Source organism: Falco biarmicus, chromosome 8, assembly GCF_023638135.1.
Source record: "Falco biarmicus isolate bFalBia1 chromosome 8, bFalBia1.pri, whole genome shotgun sequence".
NCBI classification, from domain to species: domain Eukaryota; kingdom Metazoa; phylum Chordata; class Aves; order Falconiformes; family Falconidae; genus Falco; species Falco biarmicus.
In genome coordinates, this window is record NC_079295.1 from 22546145 (window position 1) to 22564819 (window position 18675).

The window sequence follows — 18675 nt, forward strand, 5'->3', positions numbered from 1 at the left end:
TAGTATACAAGAATACCTTTTAAAACTTCTACTGGTGCTCTGGGCATCTTTACCACCTATTTTATATACTACTGTACGTACAAGTGGGTGTCTCTGTTTATCTTGTGTTAAACAAAAGATGGAAGAGTCAATGCAGCATCATTATGCTGAATAGTTACCTGTGCAAAATGTTGTTCTCACAATATTTTAACTGCCTGAGATAAAATGCTCTCTTCTCAATCCGTAAGACACATACTTTTCCTCTAGATCCTTATTAACAACATTCCATTAATAGTGTTTTTAAAAAGATCTGATATATTTAGATTAAATTAAGTACCAGAAGTACTTAATTTAATGAGATTTTCTCTTGCTCATCAATGGAATAGCTCTGTTGTTGGCTGGAGTCTCTGGAAGTAATTTGTACTATGAAATGAAGTAGCTAGATTTCTGGAACAGCTTATTTCCAAATAAAAAATACAAAAAGTATTGGTTCATTTAAGCAATTATTCAGGTTTTTTAATGTGAAAATTTAATTTTATTGACTATTTATTTCCTGAAGTGGACATTAATAGAAAGGGAAACAATTTCTACTAATGCAGTCTTTGTAGTTACCTGGTTATTTATATAACCTTCCATCAGAATATCCTGTACATCTTATTAGCTTTTCTATTAATTAGCCAAGGTGGTTTCCACAACATGAACCATTTGAGGAAATGGAGTACCACTGCAGGAACATGTTATTCAGTATTCCTGGCTAGCTACTCATATAATTTAAAGATTCCTAAAGTTATAATCATTAAGACTTCTGCTATTTGATTGTTTTATATCTGAGTTCTCGAAATGTGTATTATTTCTAATTAGAATGTTTATAATTACTTTGTAATGTACTTTGATTAGAAAAGACAACTGGAAAATGATGCTGCTGAATAAATCTAATAAATGTATTATTTTATCACATCCTTATTCCATAATTTGTGTCAAGGCTCTATGTACTTTTTTCAGTTGTGGAGACTTCAGTGCACTCTGAGATGAAACTGACAGTGCTTTATCTAAAGTCAAATAAGAATAGTGCTTACTGCTTCACACAACTGTCTAAAGTTCTTGACATAACATCACTGATGTCATATCATTGTAAGTGTGAAAGCTTCCCCATTACACACATTAAATTAACTAGCACTTGAAACAGGAAACTCTTATTATTGATTGTAAGAGACTGACTATCAAGCTAGTATGGACAAAAGCGATTAAAACTTTTGTTCAATTAACTTTCCTATCTGAGTGCTTTAATGTAGAAATTTCCTTTGGACCTGGGACACAGCATACACATCTGTAAGGCTATGACAAAGGATTTCTTTGAAAGGTAGGTTGCTGTTCTTAAGGAAAGAGTTCACAATGTTTTTTAAAGAGAGAAGGCAGGGCTAATATTTCCACAAGACTTACCTCCAGTTGCATGCCACAGGTAAGAGTAGCATTAGTTTTGTAAATAGTCTTTGGCACCAGAAAGATGTGGAACCAGTTTTGGAATATGTCAGCCATGTATCAGAGATACTTCCCCTCTCCCCTCCTCCCCCAGTAATTTTAACTTTTCAGATGTAGAAGAAAACCATCTGTGGCATATTGTATAAATACATAGTATGTAGATTTGATTGTTTAATGTGTAGATAGTGAAGGATTCCTATATATATTCCAGTGAAGCTTCAACTGGGCCTCTTCCTCTCAGTAGCATACCACATTGTACCCTTTTGATTATGTAAAATTTATTTTTTCGTATTTTGTTCAACAAAAGCTTTAGATTCTATTCCTAACTTTGTTTTTCACTTGTATTCTTTTTCCCTTAAGAGGACAGTCTCTGCTTGGATTCTAGAATTCCGGCCTCTTTCTGTTTCAAAGGCAGCTGATTTTTAGAGAATTGAGCATTATCTGTTTCTGCATTATAGGGCTGATAAATGATACCATTAAGTTTTTTCATGTACATTCTCTTTACAGCTGTTAGGCCAGATAGAGAGAACTGTCGCTTCTCAGGTATTTATAATGAAATTTATTCTTGAAGCCATTTGCCAGAGAGTAGAACCTCAATGTAGTACTTAAAGGTTGCTAAAGTTTTTTTACATTCTATCCCTTTCTTGCCCATGTACACACACCCCCGCTCTCACACATGGAGTGATGACACTCCCTTTTCTTAGAGTTCTGACCCGCACATGGTATTTTTGTAAGCTTAATTGAATTGCACATTAATGATTAATCAGCAGCCCAGCTGTTCAGCAAATAAAACCTTTACCCCTTCAATTTAATATCTCTAGGAACACCAGTTTGTGAGCCTCTGGCCAACAGCTTAACAGATACAAATAGTGTACAAGAGGCACAGTAACCTCAACAAACATTTTGCTGTTCTGAACACACTCTTTGTACAGTTGAACTAATTTGCTAGAGCATACGCTGTAGCACCTGTTTCATCTAATGAATGAAATGATCATCCTTTTAACTTACAAAGCACACTGAGGATGAAAGAAATGTGAATGCATATTATTTTTAATATCTTAATCATAAACTATATTAATATTAGGGAAAATATAAATTTGGATACTCTGTTTGCATAGTAGCCAGAGTACAATGTACTTTTGATTTCCCCTGTAATTGTGTATCTGTAAAATAGCTTGTGTTTTATCTCTACGCAGCTGAATAGTCAGATGATTAGATGTGGTCAAATACTGTAATTGTAATTTTTGGAATAAGTTGCAATAGTTGGGCTTTGTTATTATTTGATTTCATGTCTTGTGTTCAGAAGCTTGTGAAGTTTAGCAACTCCTGAATATGACCCTGAGCAAAACTGCCCATGAAATAGATGAGTAAGCCTGACCAAATATCTTCTGTGAGGTACATGTATAAAATATATGCTCTGAAAGGCTGCTGTTTTATTTCAAGTTCACTACCAGCTTATATGTTGATGAATTCCACTTGAAAAACTGATTCTTTAAGTGATTTCATTTTGCTTTTTAAATTTTTTTTTATTTATTCAGTGAGTAGTATTAACTAGCTTTGTAGCTGAATATTTTATGAATGCAGATCCTACAGAGGTATAATTTCTGAGCATTAAAAATGACCTTCAAAAACATGCTGGATTTACAAGACTATCTGCAAACTCAGAAATTCCAGGTAAGGAGGGGTGAGGGGTGGAGAAAGTGTCTTCTGAAAGGAATTTAAGCAGTGTAGTATCTGGTAAAGAAGAGGATGTCTGGTTTTGACAGGATTAATATTTATTTCTGCAGACCTGATACTGGTGTAATACTAAATGTTAATTAGAACTCCATGAACTGATTTCCCACTAGCTGCTGGAGCTGGAAATGTCATACACAGCAGCAAGTCAGATAAACAGCTTGGGGCGTAGGAGAGAAACAGCCAGAAGAACTTTGCATCCCATCCAGCTCCATATCGTGTCCTGGGGTACTTTGCTATCAGGGCATGTTCCATGCATTTTATGACCTTAGAAATATCAAAATCACACAGTCTTTTCACTGATGATCTTTGAGCTTTTGTATCTGTGAAGAAGAAAATAAGCCTGAAAGTATGTATGTGCAACTTTCTCTGTGAGAGGATTCTTTGCATTCAAAGGTTTAGCTGCAGTTTCAGGCTTACTTTAAACTACTGACTCTAGAACTGAGAGCAGCACAGCTATAGCAGAGTAGAGTCCAGAAAGGCTGCAGAACACCCAAGAGACCAGTAAACAGAAACCTCTCTGGATGATATTGTGAGCCAGATACTCCCTACAGTAAGTGCAGTGTGACACAGCACAACTTTTCAGATATCAGAAAGCCATAAATTTAGCATATGGTCAAAGCAATTAATTCCCCCTAGGCATGTGACGTCTAAGTATGGAGGAACGAAGTAAGGATGGTATAATGACATCACATCTCATCAATCTTGTATGGGAACTAATAGCACAGGCCTCATCTAACATACATATAGTATAGAACATTCAGCAATGGGTTCTTAATGAACAGTGATTGAAGTCCAGCAGATGTTCACAGAAATGCAGATGGATTGTGGTTGGAAGGGAGCTCTGGTCCAACAACTGCTGCTTAAGCTGGGTCACCTAGACCAGGTTGCCCAGGACTGTGTCCAGACAGCTTTTCTCCAAGGATAGAGACCCCACAGCTTCTCTGGGCAACCTGTGCCAGTGCTTAGTCACCCTCACAGTAAAAATATGTTTCCTGATGTTCAGCAGGAACATCCAGTGTTTTTCTGTGTGTGCCCATTGCCTTGGGTCCTGTCTCTGGGTACCATGGGAAGGAGCCTGGCTGTGCTTCAGGTATTTATATATGTTGATAATACCTGCCCCGCCCCCCCCCCCCCCCCCCCCCCCCCCCCCCCCGAGCTTTCATACAATCCTTTTTCTACTTACATTCAACAAAGTATCTTTCTCCATAGGAGTCCCTGATCTCGGGATTCAGTCCATTCCAAAGTCTGAAGAGGGTTTTCTCAATGACATCTGAATTAACAACTCCTCTTCTAAAGAAACCATGCTCAACAATGCTTACTTTCACTCCAAAATGCTGCATCTCTATCCTACAAGAAAAAAACCCAACGATAACCATTCCTGACCACGCAATGATGGCATAACATTAAACATCAGTAAGTTGAAAGTTTGTCACATAAATGATTATTTGAGACTTTGATTCTTATCTTCAAATGTCAGTAGAATTTTAACTTCATCGCAGCAATTAGCTTCATAGCAGTGTATGTGTCCTGTAAAAGTGCAGCAGGCAATTAATGCTGAGGGGAAAAAAAGCAGTGTCAGGTAGATTTACAGCTTTCTGTGTAGTTTATGTTGCACTGATGCAAAGGATGTAGTAGCTAGCTGCATCTTAGCCATGTATTATCAAACTAAAACTTGACTACCTTAAATACTGTTGCATCTTTTCAGCTTCCAGAAGGAACAAATTATTAAGGTGTCTGGGAAAAAGCGAGCAAAAATTTTCAATTTGGTTAGAACTTTAGTCTCCACTGTATGGTTAAATGGCTATGGTTAAGTGATTAAATGTTAGTGCAATAAAGGTTGGTGTGTTTTCTGGTACTGTGGTTTCCTCTATGTAATTCTGATTTGCAGTGCAACTGCTTTAGATTGAAAATGACCTCTTTCTCTTTCTGGGCAGCTCAAGAGACCCAGGCAGCTACGTTCCAAAGCGTGCAAAGGAATGGACCATGTGCACATTAGCCACTAGTTTATATTATATTTCCTTGGGGCATATACTTTATTTATGTAAGCATTCATAGTGGTTTGCAACCAACTTTCCTAGTTCTTGTGAAGACTTGACTCGCTAGGCTAGGCCATAGCCATCTCAAGATAGTATGACACAACCGGCTTCAGTGAAGGGTGCTCAGCTTAATTTTCTAAAGTTACGAGTACTTTTGGTACTGTGGTTGCTGCCTGGAATCACCCAGTTCAGATTGTTGTGGAGCATTACAACAAAATAAAATGGGTTGTAAATGGGCAAGTAGCACTTGCCCAGGAAACTCTGGGTGTCTGAATGGGCTATACTATTGATTTACTTTCGTGTATGCACTGGATTCACATGCCTAAAGCTGCGTACTAGCCATTTGTCCAGAATATGAAAGTTTTTCCCAGTACCGTTTCCTGGTGGGTCTGTTCATAGTACTGGAGTCTGAAATCCTAAACAAGTGACATCCTACTTTCTCCCTTTATGCAAGATTTCCAGACAGAAATCGAGGGGCAAACATACAGTCACCCTTCCTCAGCACATCTGGAATCTGTTCTTGGATTCATTCATGTATTTCTAGCTACTCACCGTAAGGTGTCAGAGAAAGCTTCCATGCCCCATTTGGACAGACTGTAGCCACCCCCTACAAAAGCCATGAGGCCTTTGGCATTGATTAGATTGACTATTCTTCCCTCAGCTTTTTTCAGAAGTGGCAGAAGCTTGAGCGTGACTTCAATCGATCCCAGCAGACTAACATCCAGCACTGAGTGGAAGTCTTCAATCCTCAGCCAGTCAGTGGGTGCTACAGGTGCTGTTCCTTCAGCATTGCTCACCAATCCAAAAAGCCCTAATAGGATTACAAAACCATTTATTTCAGTATGTGGCAATACCTTACCCTAGAGTTTCATATGTAGTATTGGGAAACAAGCACACAGTCTGAAAAAACTTCAGTGAGATGAATACAGTTGTCTAGGGTTTGTTTGTATGATCTGCTCTGTAAACCTGGCAAAATTTGCTGAAGGCCTTAGGCGATGACTCTAAAAGAGCATAGGTAAAGTATTAAAGGAAAACTGTTTTGGTTGGAGATATGGGCCACCATACCGGGCTTTATTATCCAGATCCGCTCAAATATGCACGCTCCTAATAGGCACTTACAGTCTTGTGAAAATCAAATAGTGTATATAAAAATGGTGAGACTGATTTCTCTGGGTTGGGGTCTAAAGGTCTGAACCAGACATATGGAATTAGTCAATACTTCTGAAAATATTAGCTTAACCCTGTGTATTGATAATACTGCTTTACTACCTTATAAATTACCTGAGGAACTTTAGATAAATAGTGACACTTCTAAGAGTTTGCTGAGGACAGCCTGTGCCTGAAGGGAAGGGAGAGGCCGAAAGTCCAGCACTTGGCCTCCATAAAGAGTTTCTGAGACTGAAGTGACAGTGTTCGCAGTGGTTACCCCAACTGAGAACGTGCGGCTTTCCACGAGCTGGAAGCAGAGGCCTGCTGGAGGAGGTAAGCACTGATAATTGTGTTGTCATTGTCCTCAACCACTGCATTTAAGAATGGTCTGGAACCCTCATGATGAGGCCAACAGTGTTTTACAAGCTTTGAGGAGAAAGTCCTACTGGTAGAAGATACGTGTTTTACTGTTTTAGCTAGTTAATTAATTAACAAGTCTATTGAATATTTGGTATAACTGTGTGTTATAGCTGGTAGTTGCAGTGCTGTGATCCCCCTCGGTGGCCCTTAACAATGTCTAGTCTGTGCTATTGGTGCCGAGAAAGAAACATGTATTGCTATCGTTGAAAATATTTACCACACAGATCTTCTTATGACCCTTTGCCAAAACCAATATTTAAATCTTGTTTTTTAACTCCACTCATAGGTATCCAAGGACAGACTCTGCCTCTTTTAGGCAAGTGCTTAGAGGTGTGTGATAGCAGTGGTGAGAGCTACCTGTGTAACAACTCTAAGAAAACTGGCTGAAATGGCAAGTGTTTTCAGTGTAATTGTTGTTGTTTGCATTGAGAAGTCAGACTTATCCGGCAGTGCAAAAACACTCTTCTGCTTACTAAGGGAGGGCTGAAGAAGCCCTTTACACCAGCCCTTTTTTAATTGCATGGGCTGGTTTTATTATCAAGAAAGTTTTTTCTGATACCACTTAGCATCTTCCCTCCACTGAGATTCTTCAACTGCACCAAAAATAGTTTGAAAAACACACCTGGGAATGATCTGCTTTTAACAGACTGAGCAACTAAACTTTTAGGCAAAGTTTCACCTGTTAGTGAAAGCGAGGGGAATCCCAAAAGCATTGCTTGAATGTCTTTGAACTAAGAAATAACAGAACTGAAGAGTGAATGTGTTTCATCAGTAAGATGAAAAATTCCTCTGCAGAGAGTGAAGAGGCACCAGTACTTTTAGCTAGATCAGTTTTGGTTATATTGAATCATTTTTCTGGGAAATTACTTTGCTACTTACCATTGCCAGCTGTCTCTTTGGTCACAAACACCACAGCCCTGGAAATGCTGTTGGAGTCAGCTAAGTTGAGGTTCACTGTCTTCAATGAGAGTGAGGAGCAGGACTGTAGCTCTTGGCATCCTTTTTCTGTGGCACATGCAGCAATGACACAAAATCCCCTTTTGTCAAGCCATTTAGCCAGTGAGTTTCCAAGTTCAGTGTCACAGCTTGTTATGAAGACATGCTTTCCACTCAGGTTTCTCAATCTGTGACTGTCTCTGATGAGCCAGTAAATGATAAAAGAAAGTATGGAAGCCAAAACTGCTATGTGCAGCGAGTCTGAAAGTGAGAGCTATGAGCAAATAAATTAATGATCTAGAAATGCAATGAAGCAGGTGTGCTTAGCCAAACCCCCACCTTCCTCGGACACAATTCCTGTAAAGACTTTGTTTCTGGTTGCAGGCCTTCCAGCTCACTCTAAGTTAGGGGAGAGCAGGGGTGGAAGCTTTGGCACAATGTGATCACAATCATAATATACGTGCCTCGGCAAAACCTTCCACATCTTCCTTTTCAATAGATGTCTACTGTTTTCAAGCTTTGCTGGCCAATCTTTCCATCAGCCCTCTCCTTTCAGGGTGTTTCAGACTAAAAGGAATGATTGCATCTGTTCTCACAGTAGTATCTGGGGGTTTTTTTTGCAGGTATTAGTGGTTATTTGTGCTAATACTGGAAAGAGGAATTCCCCTAGGAAGAAGGATGATTCTTTTTGACTGCCCGTATGATGCCACCTAGGCTGCTCTTCTAACCCGTAGCATGGAAGCAGAGTGACCCTGAGAACAACTGGAAAAGCTGAAGCTGCAGTGGTGGGTCTGATGACTCATTTGTTGTGTGATGGTGAGTGATCTGCGCTCTGTCCCATAGACAAGGTAGACTTTGGGGCAGTGCCTGAGTCTTCTGTCTCCTTCCTCATTGCCTGTTTAGCACTGATACACAGCACAGGAGAAAATATTATATAGGAAGTGTATTTGTATAAAGAAATGAAGAAATGCATGGAGATGTTGCCCTCAAAAAAAAAAAAAAAAAAGAAAAAAAAGAAAAAAAAAAAAGCCCTGAGGGAACACAAGATTTCCTGACTCTAGTGGGGTGGATACTGTTTGCTTGTTACAAAATTTTTTCTTAAATGTAGAATACAGTTCTTGTCATCTAAAATCTTCATGATTTATTACTGTTTTTCTATTTGTTTTTTTGTTTTGTGTAAGAATTAAACCAAAATAAGTCATTAAAGTCAATATTTATGGGAAGGATGGTCAGCATTTTCCAGACATCTTGTTTAAGAGAAACCTTTTTACAGGTACTAAGAAGTCATCTAGGCTCCAGTTACCTACGTATGTGTACAGGTGCAGACATCTGGCCTTTAAAATGTGGTTGTATTCAACAAATGAAGTGATACTTTAAAAAAAAAAGGAATTTGTGATTATTTTTACATCCCAAAAGTACTCAGAGGAAGGGATCTTTCTTCTCTAACACATAGCTGTCTGAAGTTAAGCATTCATTTGGCTGATTTGCATGTAATAGTATTACTACCTTAAGAAATGGGTATTAAAGGAAGCCCAGTGTATTAGTCCTGGTTCCTATAGCCTACCTGGTGTTCTTGTTCCTGTTGAGTTCCTGGAGTCAGTTGGTTTTATTCTGATTCTGAATTTTGCTGGAAATTCTACAGTTTTTGGAAGGAATCTTAGAATATGATAGCAAATGAATGTTGGACACTCATTAAGTAATTAAAAATCAGTCATATAACTGATAAATGATAACAAGTGACAACATTCATTGCCACTTAATGATCTTATTTTACATAGTCTGGTACCTCAGTATCCATCAATATGGACTTCTGAGCGACTGATTAACGCTCACTGATTTTAAAATGTTAAGCAAAAACATACATATAAGACTTTGCTTCTCCTTCCACTGCATGCTACAGGGAGGCTCTCACTGAATTTTTGGGGTGTTAGATTGGTCCCTGTGCTGCACTGATTACTTTAGCAGCCCATGTCACTGTTGTTTTGAGGCTGATCGCAGTGTTCCTGAAAGTGTGTACTTTGGAATCATCTTTGTAATGTTTCACTGAGTAGGTGACATTTATTTTCTGAGAGGACACACAGAGAGTGCTCTGACAAAGTGCCATTAAAACTGTGTGAAAGAGCTCAGGGTAATTCAGGCTTCTGTGCTGTAAAATAAAGTCTGAAAACAGGATGTTGCAGCAGCTGATCAGAGACACCCCTCAGTCCATTTGCAATGATGTGCCAGGCAATGACATTTCCTTTGACTGCTGATTTAGAATTTAGAGCTGAGCTAGACACAAAGAGAGAGAGGAGTTGCTACCAGCGGGCTCTTTTAACCCCATGCCAATAAATCTCAGCAAGCTACTCAGCAAACTAGTGCTGTGATGTATCATTTTGGGACTCGATTCACCTTTTTCCCCAATACAAAATTAAATGAAATAATTAGAGATTTGGGGAGAAGATTAACCTAATTGGAAACAGGAGCTGTAAATCACACTATCCTTCCATGGCTATGCTGTAAGGAAGGAGCAGTGGGTAATGAGCTTGCACTATTGGAAAGCAGGTTAAATTTGAAACTGGGCTCTGTGGAGAAGTTCTGGAGTGTCTGGCCAGGCTGCCTGCTTGGCTCCTGTAAGAAACACCTGGGACTGCTCTGGTTAGTGTCAGTCCCTGTGTCTATGTAGCAGTAATTGGCACAGAATCACTGTAAGACAAAGGGCTCTAGGAGTGACAGCTGAGAGGGGTGCACTGTGCGTGCAGCATCTGCTTGCTGCTCTTTTCCCTGTCAGCCCTAGGCCAGTGTTCCTAAGCCTGTAATCCCTGACTGTCTAGTTCTCCCCAAGTACCAGTGCTCCTTCTCTGATAGCACATGGACATTCGGTGCTGGGCACCATGATGGGTTTTGCTCTGCTGGAGACTTCTGCCAGTATTTATTCTGCTAGATGATGTCATTGCTGCTGGAGTCTGGGGTCAGAATCAAATGAAATAATCTCAGTTAAAGTTTTCTCCCAAGAAAATTGTCTAGTTCTGTGAATGTGCAATTTTGTGCAAAATATTTATTGTTTGATAATTGTGGAGCAATAAGAAAAGCCACTTGTCTTCCAGGGACATATTGATTTTGAAATAGCTGCCTGGAGTGGCAAAGAGTGTGTTTCCAGAGAAAATGTCAGCGTGATATTTCAAGAGTATTGATATATCTTCATAAATATTGAATTCTGGTTGCTAATGTAGCCAGTAAATAGCTAAAGGCAAATTCTAATTTCCATTAAAACTATGATATTTGCCTGGCAAATTGAGAACTCTTGGGATAGAGCTTGGCTTCTTAGGCCTAGACAAGTGCTATTATAAAAGCAATTGATTTTAGAGAAAAGCAGCATGAATGCACTGAGAGCCCTTTAAGATCCTTAGATGGCTGCAAAGTACAGCATCCCTCTGCTTCTCTGCACTACAGGAAACTGAAGCACACAGACTGTATTGAAGGGGAGTCTTGCTGTTTTACTCCCACAGCAAGTTTGCTTTGGTAGTTGTGCCAAAGAACCTCAGGCTGGGGGTCTGGGTGTGCTTTGGATTCTTTTGTTTGCCACTGCTGGCAGTGCAAACTTCCAGAAGTTAGTGCTCTGCAATGGGTTACAGTGACCTGCCAGGCATGCTGAGGAAGAACTGCCAAAGGGAAATTTAGGGACTGGGTTCTTCAGAAACAGTGCTCATGTAGCACTCAGTGGAAGGTTTAGATGTGTCAGACAACACTTGGACAGATCACCCAATGGCTTTCCAGAGTCTAGGAAGTACAAACTTTAATTAATTGGTCATCCTGCCAGAGCTACAAACCTCCTGTTCTCCAGTTAGCAAGTTGAACAAATATGCAGGCACAAACACAATTACATCTCCCACTCTTAGGTGAGCTGTTCCTGCATGTGTGGGGCTTTGCACTTTTGTTTCATGGAAAAGGAGTGCTTTTTGTATGCTGTGTAAAAATGTCAGTGTGATAACTTAGTTTGGTGGTCAACAGATAACCTAAGATCTTCATTAATATATCACCTTAAAAGAAATACATCTCCAAACTCTCCTGTTCAGCGTTTTGCAGGGAGATTAATGTAGTCTGGTACAAAGGGGGCTGATTTCTTGACATGATTATATCTTTCCTTGTATGGTTTACACTTCAGATTTTTACCACAGCATCAGTAAAAAACCCAGAAAATACCCCCCTGTAAACTCTTAGGTTACTGACCCAGTAATTGAAAATCAAGTAGAGAAACATTCTTGATGTTGGGAAGAACATTACTGAGTTAACATTTTATTCAGACCCTGTAGGTGCTTAGAAAAGCAACAATTGTTAAAATCACTCTAGAAAGGAAGGGACTGCATGTTCTCTTGTCTGTGCACTCAAAAACAAGTGCTTAATTTGTTCTCTTAGCTATTCTGCAAATGCATATAATGGGTACTGCTCACTATAACGATAGACAAGAGTTCTGTTTTTGTGCCATTACTCACATTCTGGGGAGACATCTGCAAGCTCAGTCTATACCTCCAGGTGCTCACGAGTTGCCATCACCAGTTATTTCCAGTGTGAGAACACAGAAACAGCCCAAGTCGAATTCATAAGCTTGTACACCAAGACCTCCATGGTGAATAGTTTCCAGAAAAGTCTTACTGTAAATTCTGTGTCTGGTGATACTTTCTGATTGCTGTACATTGGCTGATAAACACGGCCCTTCTCCCTGCTGTTGATAATGGCTTGTGCTGTGATGCTTCTACCTTAGGGACTTAGTATTAATCTTCTGTATGTGCTCCATGCCTGCCTATCATACCTATGTTGTATAAGCATTGCTGGCTATACATAGTAATCCACAGAGCCTGGGCAACTGTCAAGACTTATTAGGGTGAACTAATCTGTTTAGCTGGGAAGGACTAATCTGTGCTTCATCTGGAAACCAGCAGGAGTCTTTCCATTGATTTAACAGAGCTTGGTTCAGATCTCCACCTTTTTTCCTGCCTTTAAAGAAATAAATTCCCACCAGCTAGGCTGTCAGAGTGCACATCTGGTCCCTGATCATAGGAAGGAGGGTGCAGGTTTGGAGCACCTTCACCTGCCAGAGTTAAGCTTAGGCAGTGTGAAAACATCAATACTGCCATATATGTTTGGGAAGAGTCTGCATATCTGGGATTATACTCCAGTTGACTTAATAGTGAGTTTATAAGTAACTATTGATGATGGATGAGATTCTGCCTAGAGGCAACAATGCAGTTATACTTCATGAGTGCTCATGGCCTGGAAAATAGGAGATGCCTAATGCAATTGACTGAAAAAATAATTATAAATAGACATAAAGGAGTACAGATCCTTTTAGAGATTACTTACAGACAATCCATCTCTGCAATCAGGATGCAATGAGGTTGCATTTACCATGGCCAAATTCTCCTCTGGAAAAACTTAATTTAAATGGAAGTTGCAAACACCTGACGTTTTTAAGCATAGAACTCCTTTCTGCTGTGATATGGAGAGTTTAATATATCTCCATTTTTATTGCAAGCCCTGTGGTTGCTCATAGTGTTTGTTCACATAAAAATGTATACTGGTGACATGCAGCTTCTTGTGCTGGCTGAAAGTTACACAGGTGTTGCAAAAGTTGCAATGCAGAGTTATTAGTTTTTGTTGCTTAACTTCCTCTGCAGCATCTGTAGTGAAGACAGTATGACGAAGCGATTAGGTAACTGTCTTCCCCAGCCAGTATTTCAAAGTTCCTTTAAGTTAAGGAAATTTTTCTCCTGGCCTATGTATGCATGCATAGCAAACCCAACGCAGTTGTTGGCTTTCCTTCTCTTGCAACTCTCGTTAAAATTACCATTCTCTTTGTGCTATGCCTTGCTGTGCTTGGAGTTGCCATATTCTTTCTTAGCTTTCCTTCATCTGCCACTGACTAGCAGTCTGGGCAGTCCCTGGCTGTTGCACACCAGGGCCAGGCTCGCTCCCGGAGGCTGCACAAAGACCTGCCCTCCTTGACACAGAGGCACTGGTTCCCTGCCACTCCTGCCCTCCCATACCTTCCCACCCTCGGCCTTCAGCCATGCCACATATAGCTGCACCTCATGTGTGCTAAAGCCTCTGCAGGATCTGGCTGTGGTGGCAGATGGGGGGGCCCAGGGATGGAGAAAGTTTGGAGAACAAGGAGGCAGAACTATGTTTCATCACACTCGACCTCAACTATGAAGTAGATATAAAGTATAATTAGTAAGATAACATAAACAAAACAGAGTTGCGGCCTGACCTGTAATCTGATCAGTAAATAAAAGTAAAAGCCAGTTTAGCTAGATGAAGGAAAAGGCCTGTTTTTGCTGGGGCAACAGGCATATCTACAAACATGGACTTGGACAATCAGGGTTAACTTCTGGTCCCTGTGATCTTTAATTAATGGGTTGGTGGGACTTTATATCAAATTAATAAAGTGCTGAAACCACAAGTTTTTTGGTTAGAGTGCTTTGTACAGGCTGTGTTTCCAGCTCCAGCCTGCCAGGGAGACTGACACGTCCCAGGCCTGCCCACAGAGGCCCAGCTTTGCAATACAAACATCTATTTCCGTTTTTTTTTTATAGGGGCCACAAACCAATAAAAGAAAAGGCTCATCAAGAAAAAAATGTACTTTTCTCTAGTTTCTAGGAGGAAAAGTTATAAGAAGCACTGTCAGAAACCCCAAGGGTGTATGAGTGGTACTATTGGAAAGCAGAGGCAGAGGGGACAGGCAAGCTCACAGGGGTACAACGCCTTCTGCCAGGAACAGGTGAGGTGACCGAGGGGCTGGTTGCCCCAAGGGTGGGGCAGGCACTTTCAGAGATAGAGTTGTCTTTTTGAAAGAATTTTTTCGTTTTAACATGTCGAGTCGCTTAATTTTGATATGGAAGTTATATTTTGCATTTAAAATTTACAAAGTGTTTTTTGGTTTTGTTTTTTAGAAACGTTGTTCCAATCTGATATTTCTATTTGTGTAAGTGTCTGGAATGGAGGAAAAAATCCTTACTGGCTGCCAGACTTGTGTAGAATCAATGGGGTAAATAAGTGCCTGTCCTGCTTCCAGTACTTTCCAAGAGCAGATGTTGAGAGGCTAACTATAGAAACAACGTGATTTACTCAAGATAAGTCCCTTGCTGCCTTCCTCCCATGCTCCCTGCTGGATCCACTCCAGACAGTATTTTGCAGTTTCAGTATAGCACATTTTTGTGATCAAGACATAAATATACCATGCCTTAGTGTCTGATTGTGATTTAGACCATAGGAGAAGAAATAAGTTTGTTTCTTTGTGCCTGGAGGTACCCGGTCCCAACAATCATCAACTTGGGCTTTTTACTTTCCGTGACAAGAGAAAGACATGTTCACAGACACGTCCCCATTGTGCCCAGAGGTACTTTCTTTTCTTTCACTGTAAGGAAAGTATCTGCTTTTCCCCATTTCAGTATGAAGAAATGTAGTTTGATTGCCAAAAAACAAGAAAAAAAAATTGATATATCAACATCGTCTGGCTTGCGGAAAAAATTATAAACCCAGCCATCAAAAGAGTAAGTCTTGCTCTTTGGTGCAAAAAGGAGGCTTCTGTGTAGAATGCTTGCTTTGGAAAGGACAGTGACTTTTTCAGAAGTCAAGCTGCTGTGAAGGAAATAATGTACATATGCACCTCATGGAATTGACATAATTCCATTTTTAATAGCATAAATCACAAATCAGTAAGCTCAGTGTAAAATTCACTTTGCATTGTAGAAAGTGAGTACTATGAGAAAAGAATGAAGACACAGTATGTGGGTACTTGCCAACCTGACCAGCTCTGTGTGTGTGTGTACTGACCTTTCCTGCAGCTTCCCACTCCTCCAGTCTGCCCTGATCAAAGGCCCTGTTGAGGAGCTTGTTCTCTTCCAGCCCAGTTTTGTTGTTTTTTTTCCCTCTAGATACCTTTATAACTGTTACACTTTTTCTAGATTAATTTCGTAAATAGTATTTAACCAGTGACACTCCAAGAATGAATGTGGGTCATCTACCTAATAATTCAAGCTGCAAACTGTATCTACTTTATTTCAAATGTCCCTTACCTTGAATCAGGGTAACTTGCTGTTATTTAGAGTTCACCTTACTTCCATCTTCATACTATTCAGGTTAAAAAATTGTGATTGCGTGTGGAGCAAAATAACAAAAAATATTTTCAAAACCTGAGAGAAATAAAGCAGCGAATGCAGTGTTTTCCTTTGGTTTTCAAAGGATCAGAGGACAGGAAGAAAAAGCATCATGTAGAAGCAGACTACAATATTAAGATCTGCCTTACACTTCTGACACTCTGAGGTGCTATTGCTGTAAGTGGCACAATTAAGATGGGGATTATACTCAAGTGAAAAATCCTGTGTCTGGCTTCCTGGCCTCAGAAGCACTGTATGCTAGCTACAGAAATAAATGTGGCTATGAATGGTCAAAAAAATAAAGTAATGAAGCTTAGGAGCAGTCTGTTCAATGCCTTCTGTCAGGCTAGAGTCAAGACTGCTGTACTTGCATACAGATTTTAGTGCAAAACAGAGAAATAAGCTGCTCCTCTCGAGTCTCAACCTCCAGTGGCAGACTAAGTCTATTCACCTGGTGGAAAACTGGTCACCTACTCCTCCACAGCTGTGAGCACTCAGTGCTGAATTTCTGGCTATCTTTAGGAAGCTTTGGAAGCATTTTATTTGTTTGCTGCTACTAGCTGTTATCAATACTGGAGTAAAGATCAATAGGTTGTAGACTACAGCTTAGAACTGAGGAGTCCTGTGCCAAAAGACCACATGGACTTTTAATTTCTTACTGAGAAATTATCTGTATGGGAATAACAGAGATTCATTTTTATTCACCTCCTCTTATGAACTGTTGGAAAAAACCCAGAGAAGAGACGGTAACTTCATTTGGAGTGGCAATATGCTGCAATAAAATGCTATTCAAATCGAGGGAAGAAGAGGTTATTTTACTGCATTTGGTTCAATGAATTGTGATCTTTTTCTTCCTGTGCAAAAAGGTATTAAAATTATGTGAGATGTAAGCAGAATGTTTCCCTTCAGTCAGACCATGATTGAGGGGAATTATCCTGATGGTATTGCTCATCTTTTGTGAACTAAGTAGTACCTGTAACTACCTATCAGAGATTTTGCATGTGCCCTCTATTCAGGATGGGAGCATCTGTTTCAGTCTCCTTGATTTAGTGAAGTCCTCCTTTCTATTGTTTTGGTTCAGTGGCTAATTCTTTGTTCACTGAGGGTCTGACTCTAGCAACAGAAACTGAGTTTTCCTCTCCCACGACATCAGAAGGAAACGAAGTACAGGAAGGTTTGAGGAGATGGAGTGGATTTGGCTAGTTTTTCCACTAAGCAGCTGTAAAAGGGGAAGGTGACTGTGGGAGAGGGACCAAAACTGTGTGCTTTATGTTCTCCACTTTGCTCCACATGGATGATTTTTCAGCATAGATTCATTCTTATGGCCCACGTCTTAAAGTCAGATCAGAATTTATTAATCTTCAGGATTTTTTTGTAAAGATGAATTGAAAGAAGTGGAGGTTTAGCAGGGAGCAGAAATGTTGGGGTAGTCTGTGGTGTCAGCTCTAGTTCATCACTGCCTTTATCTACTTCATTAACAGTGTGAAACAGGCTCTGCACACACTTTCCAAAGGCCTAGATGAGCAAAGTCTTTAAGTCAGAAGACAGAAGTAGTTTGTGGAAAGCTAAAATTATATTCTGTTTTTGGCAAGCCAAGCCTTGTCTGGAGATGCTGAACTTCCTTGCATGCTAAGTGTGAGCTCTGCCCAAGTACCTTGAAAAGCAAAGGCATTGCATGACCATTGGCCATGTTGCTCCTGAAGATGATGTCAGGGGACAACAAAGCAAAGCAGAGTTCTGCTTTACTATGTAATTTTTCTTCCAGCCTCTCCACCCCTGTGCCCTGCACTACAAGTAACTTTTTTTTTCTCCGCCTTTATGATGTGGTGGATTATTATTAGCACTGTGACATTTTCTCAGATAGCATTATTCTCAAAGCTGTGCTGTGTACATTAGTATAGACATAGACTTCTTTTTGTTAAGAAAATGGGAGAAGACACTGGGTTTCTGTGTTTATGCTGTCACCGTGAACACAGTAATGATGCTACACAAGCAAAATAGAGTTCTGGTTAGCTACATTTAATCATGCTGCATTTTTGTGCATAAGGCTTTATTATGGAAAATTTGAGAGCACAGAAGACTTGAGGAGAGCTGACAATCACTAAGATTAAGACATTGCCTTTCTATCTTGTCCTGTCAGTCAGGGCTCTCTGTAGTGAAAACTGATTTCAGAGGGGAACTAAACCATGTTTGCCATTTCCCTCTAAACTCTGTGGTGACATTGGCTGAGGTCATAGCATTGCCCTCACCAACGTCTCTTAATGAAAAGTCCATTCATTAAGTTCAGATTCATTGAGAGGGTTCATCTCCAGCAAGAATTCACTACTATTCAGGAGCTTCCACATTGTAAAATCTCCATTTTAAAGGAAGAATGTTAAAATATTAGAAGCCACAGAGAGAGCTATGGGTTAGAAAACAAAGCTTTTGATCAAGTTTTTAATCTGAATTTAGCTTAATCTCTGAACTGATTTTCATATTATTCAGATGATGTTGCTGTTTTACTGCAGGGTCAGTAGGGTGCACTGAATTATTGCATGGCTAATAAAGTAATTCTATACTAATGCTGATAAAATAATGCTATAATAATCTCTTCCCATACATTAATTGTAAGCATTTTTTTCCAGAGAAACATCTGGTATCCTCCTGTACCCCACTTTCCAAGAGCCCTGACTTTATGTTGTGAGATTACGTTAGTCAAATGTAAACCCTCCATTAGATGTCAATGAACTGTAACCATTGTGACCGCATGGTTATTGACCCAGGTGCAAATAGTCAATGCCCAATTTAAAGATTCAGTTCTGACA

The 18675-nt window shown here is 39.9% G+C and overlaps 2 protein-coding genes across 2 annotated transcripts in view; one reads left to right on the plus strand and one right to left on the minus strand.

Moving 5' to 3' along the window:
• Positions 1-24: 24 nt before the first annotated feature.
• On the minus strand, positions 25-18549 carry DHRS9 (dehydrogenase/reductase 9). Its single transcript, XM_056349594.1, has 5 exons — positions 12209-18549; positions 7680-8010; positions 5784-6042; positions 4379-4542; positions 25-3515 (listed from the first exon to the last, which is right to left on the minus strand). The coding sequence occupies exons 1-5, from the start codon at positions 12221-12223 to the stop codon at positions 3265-3267; spliced, it is 1020 nt and encodes a 339-aa protein (XP_056205569.1). The 5' UTR covers positions 12224-18549; the 3' UTR covers positions 25-3264.
• ABCB11 (ATP binding cassette subfamily B member 11) overlaps positions 6558-18675 on the plus strand; it is a 68341-nt gene continuing 56223 nt past the window's right edge. The window contains exons 1-2 of the mRNA XM_056349581.1: positions 6558-6713; positions 8360-8552. The gene's annotated coding sequence lies outside the window, so the exon portion shown is untranslated. The remainder of the gene's footprint in view (positions 6714-8359; positions 8553-18675) is intronic.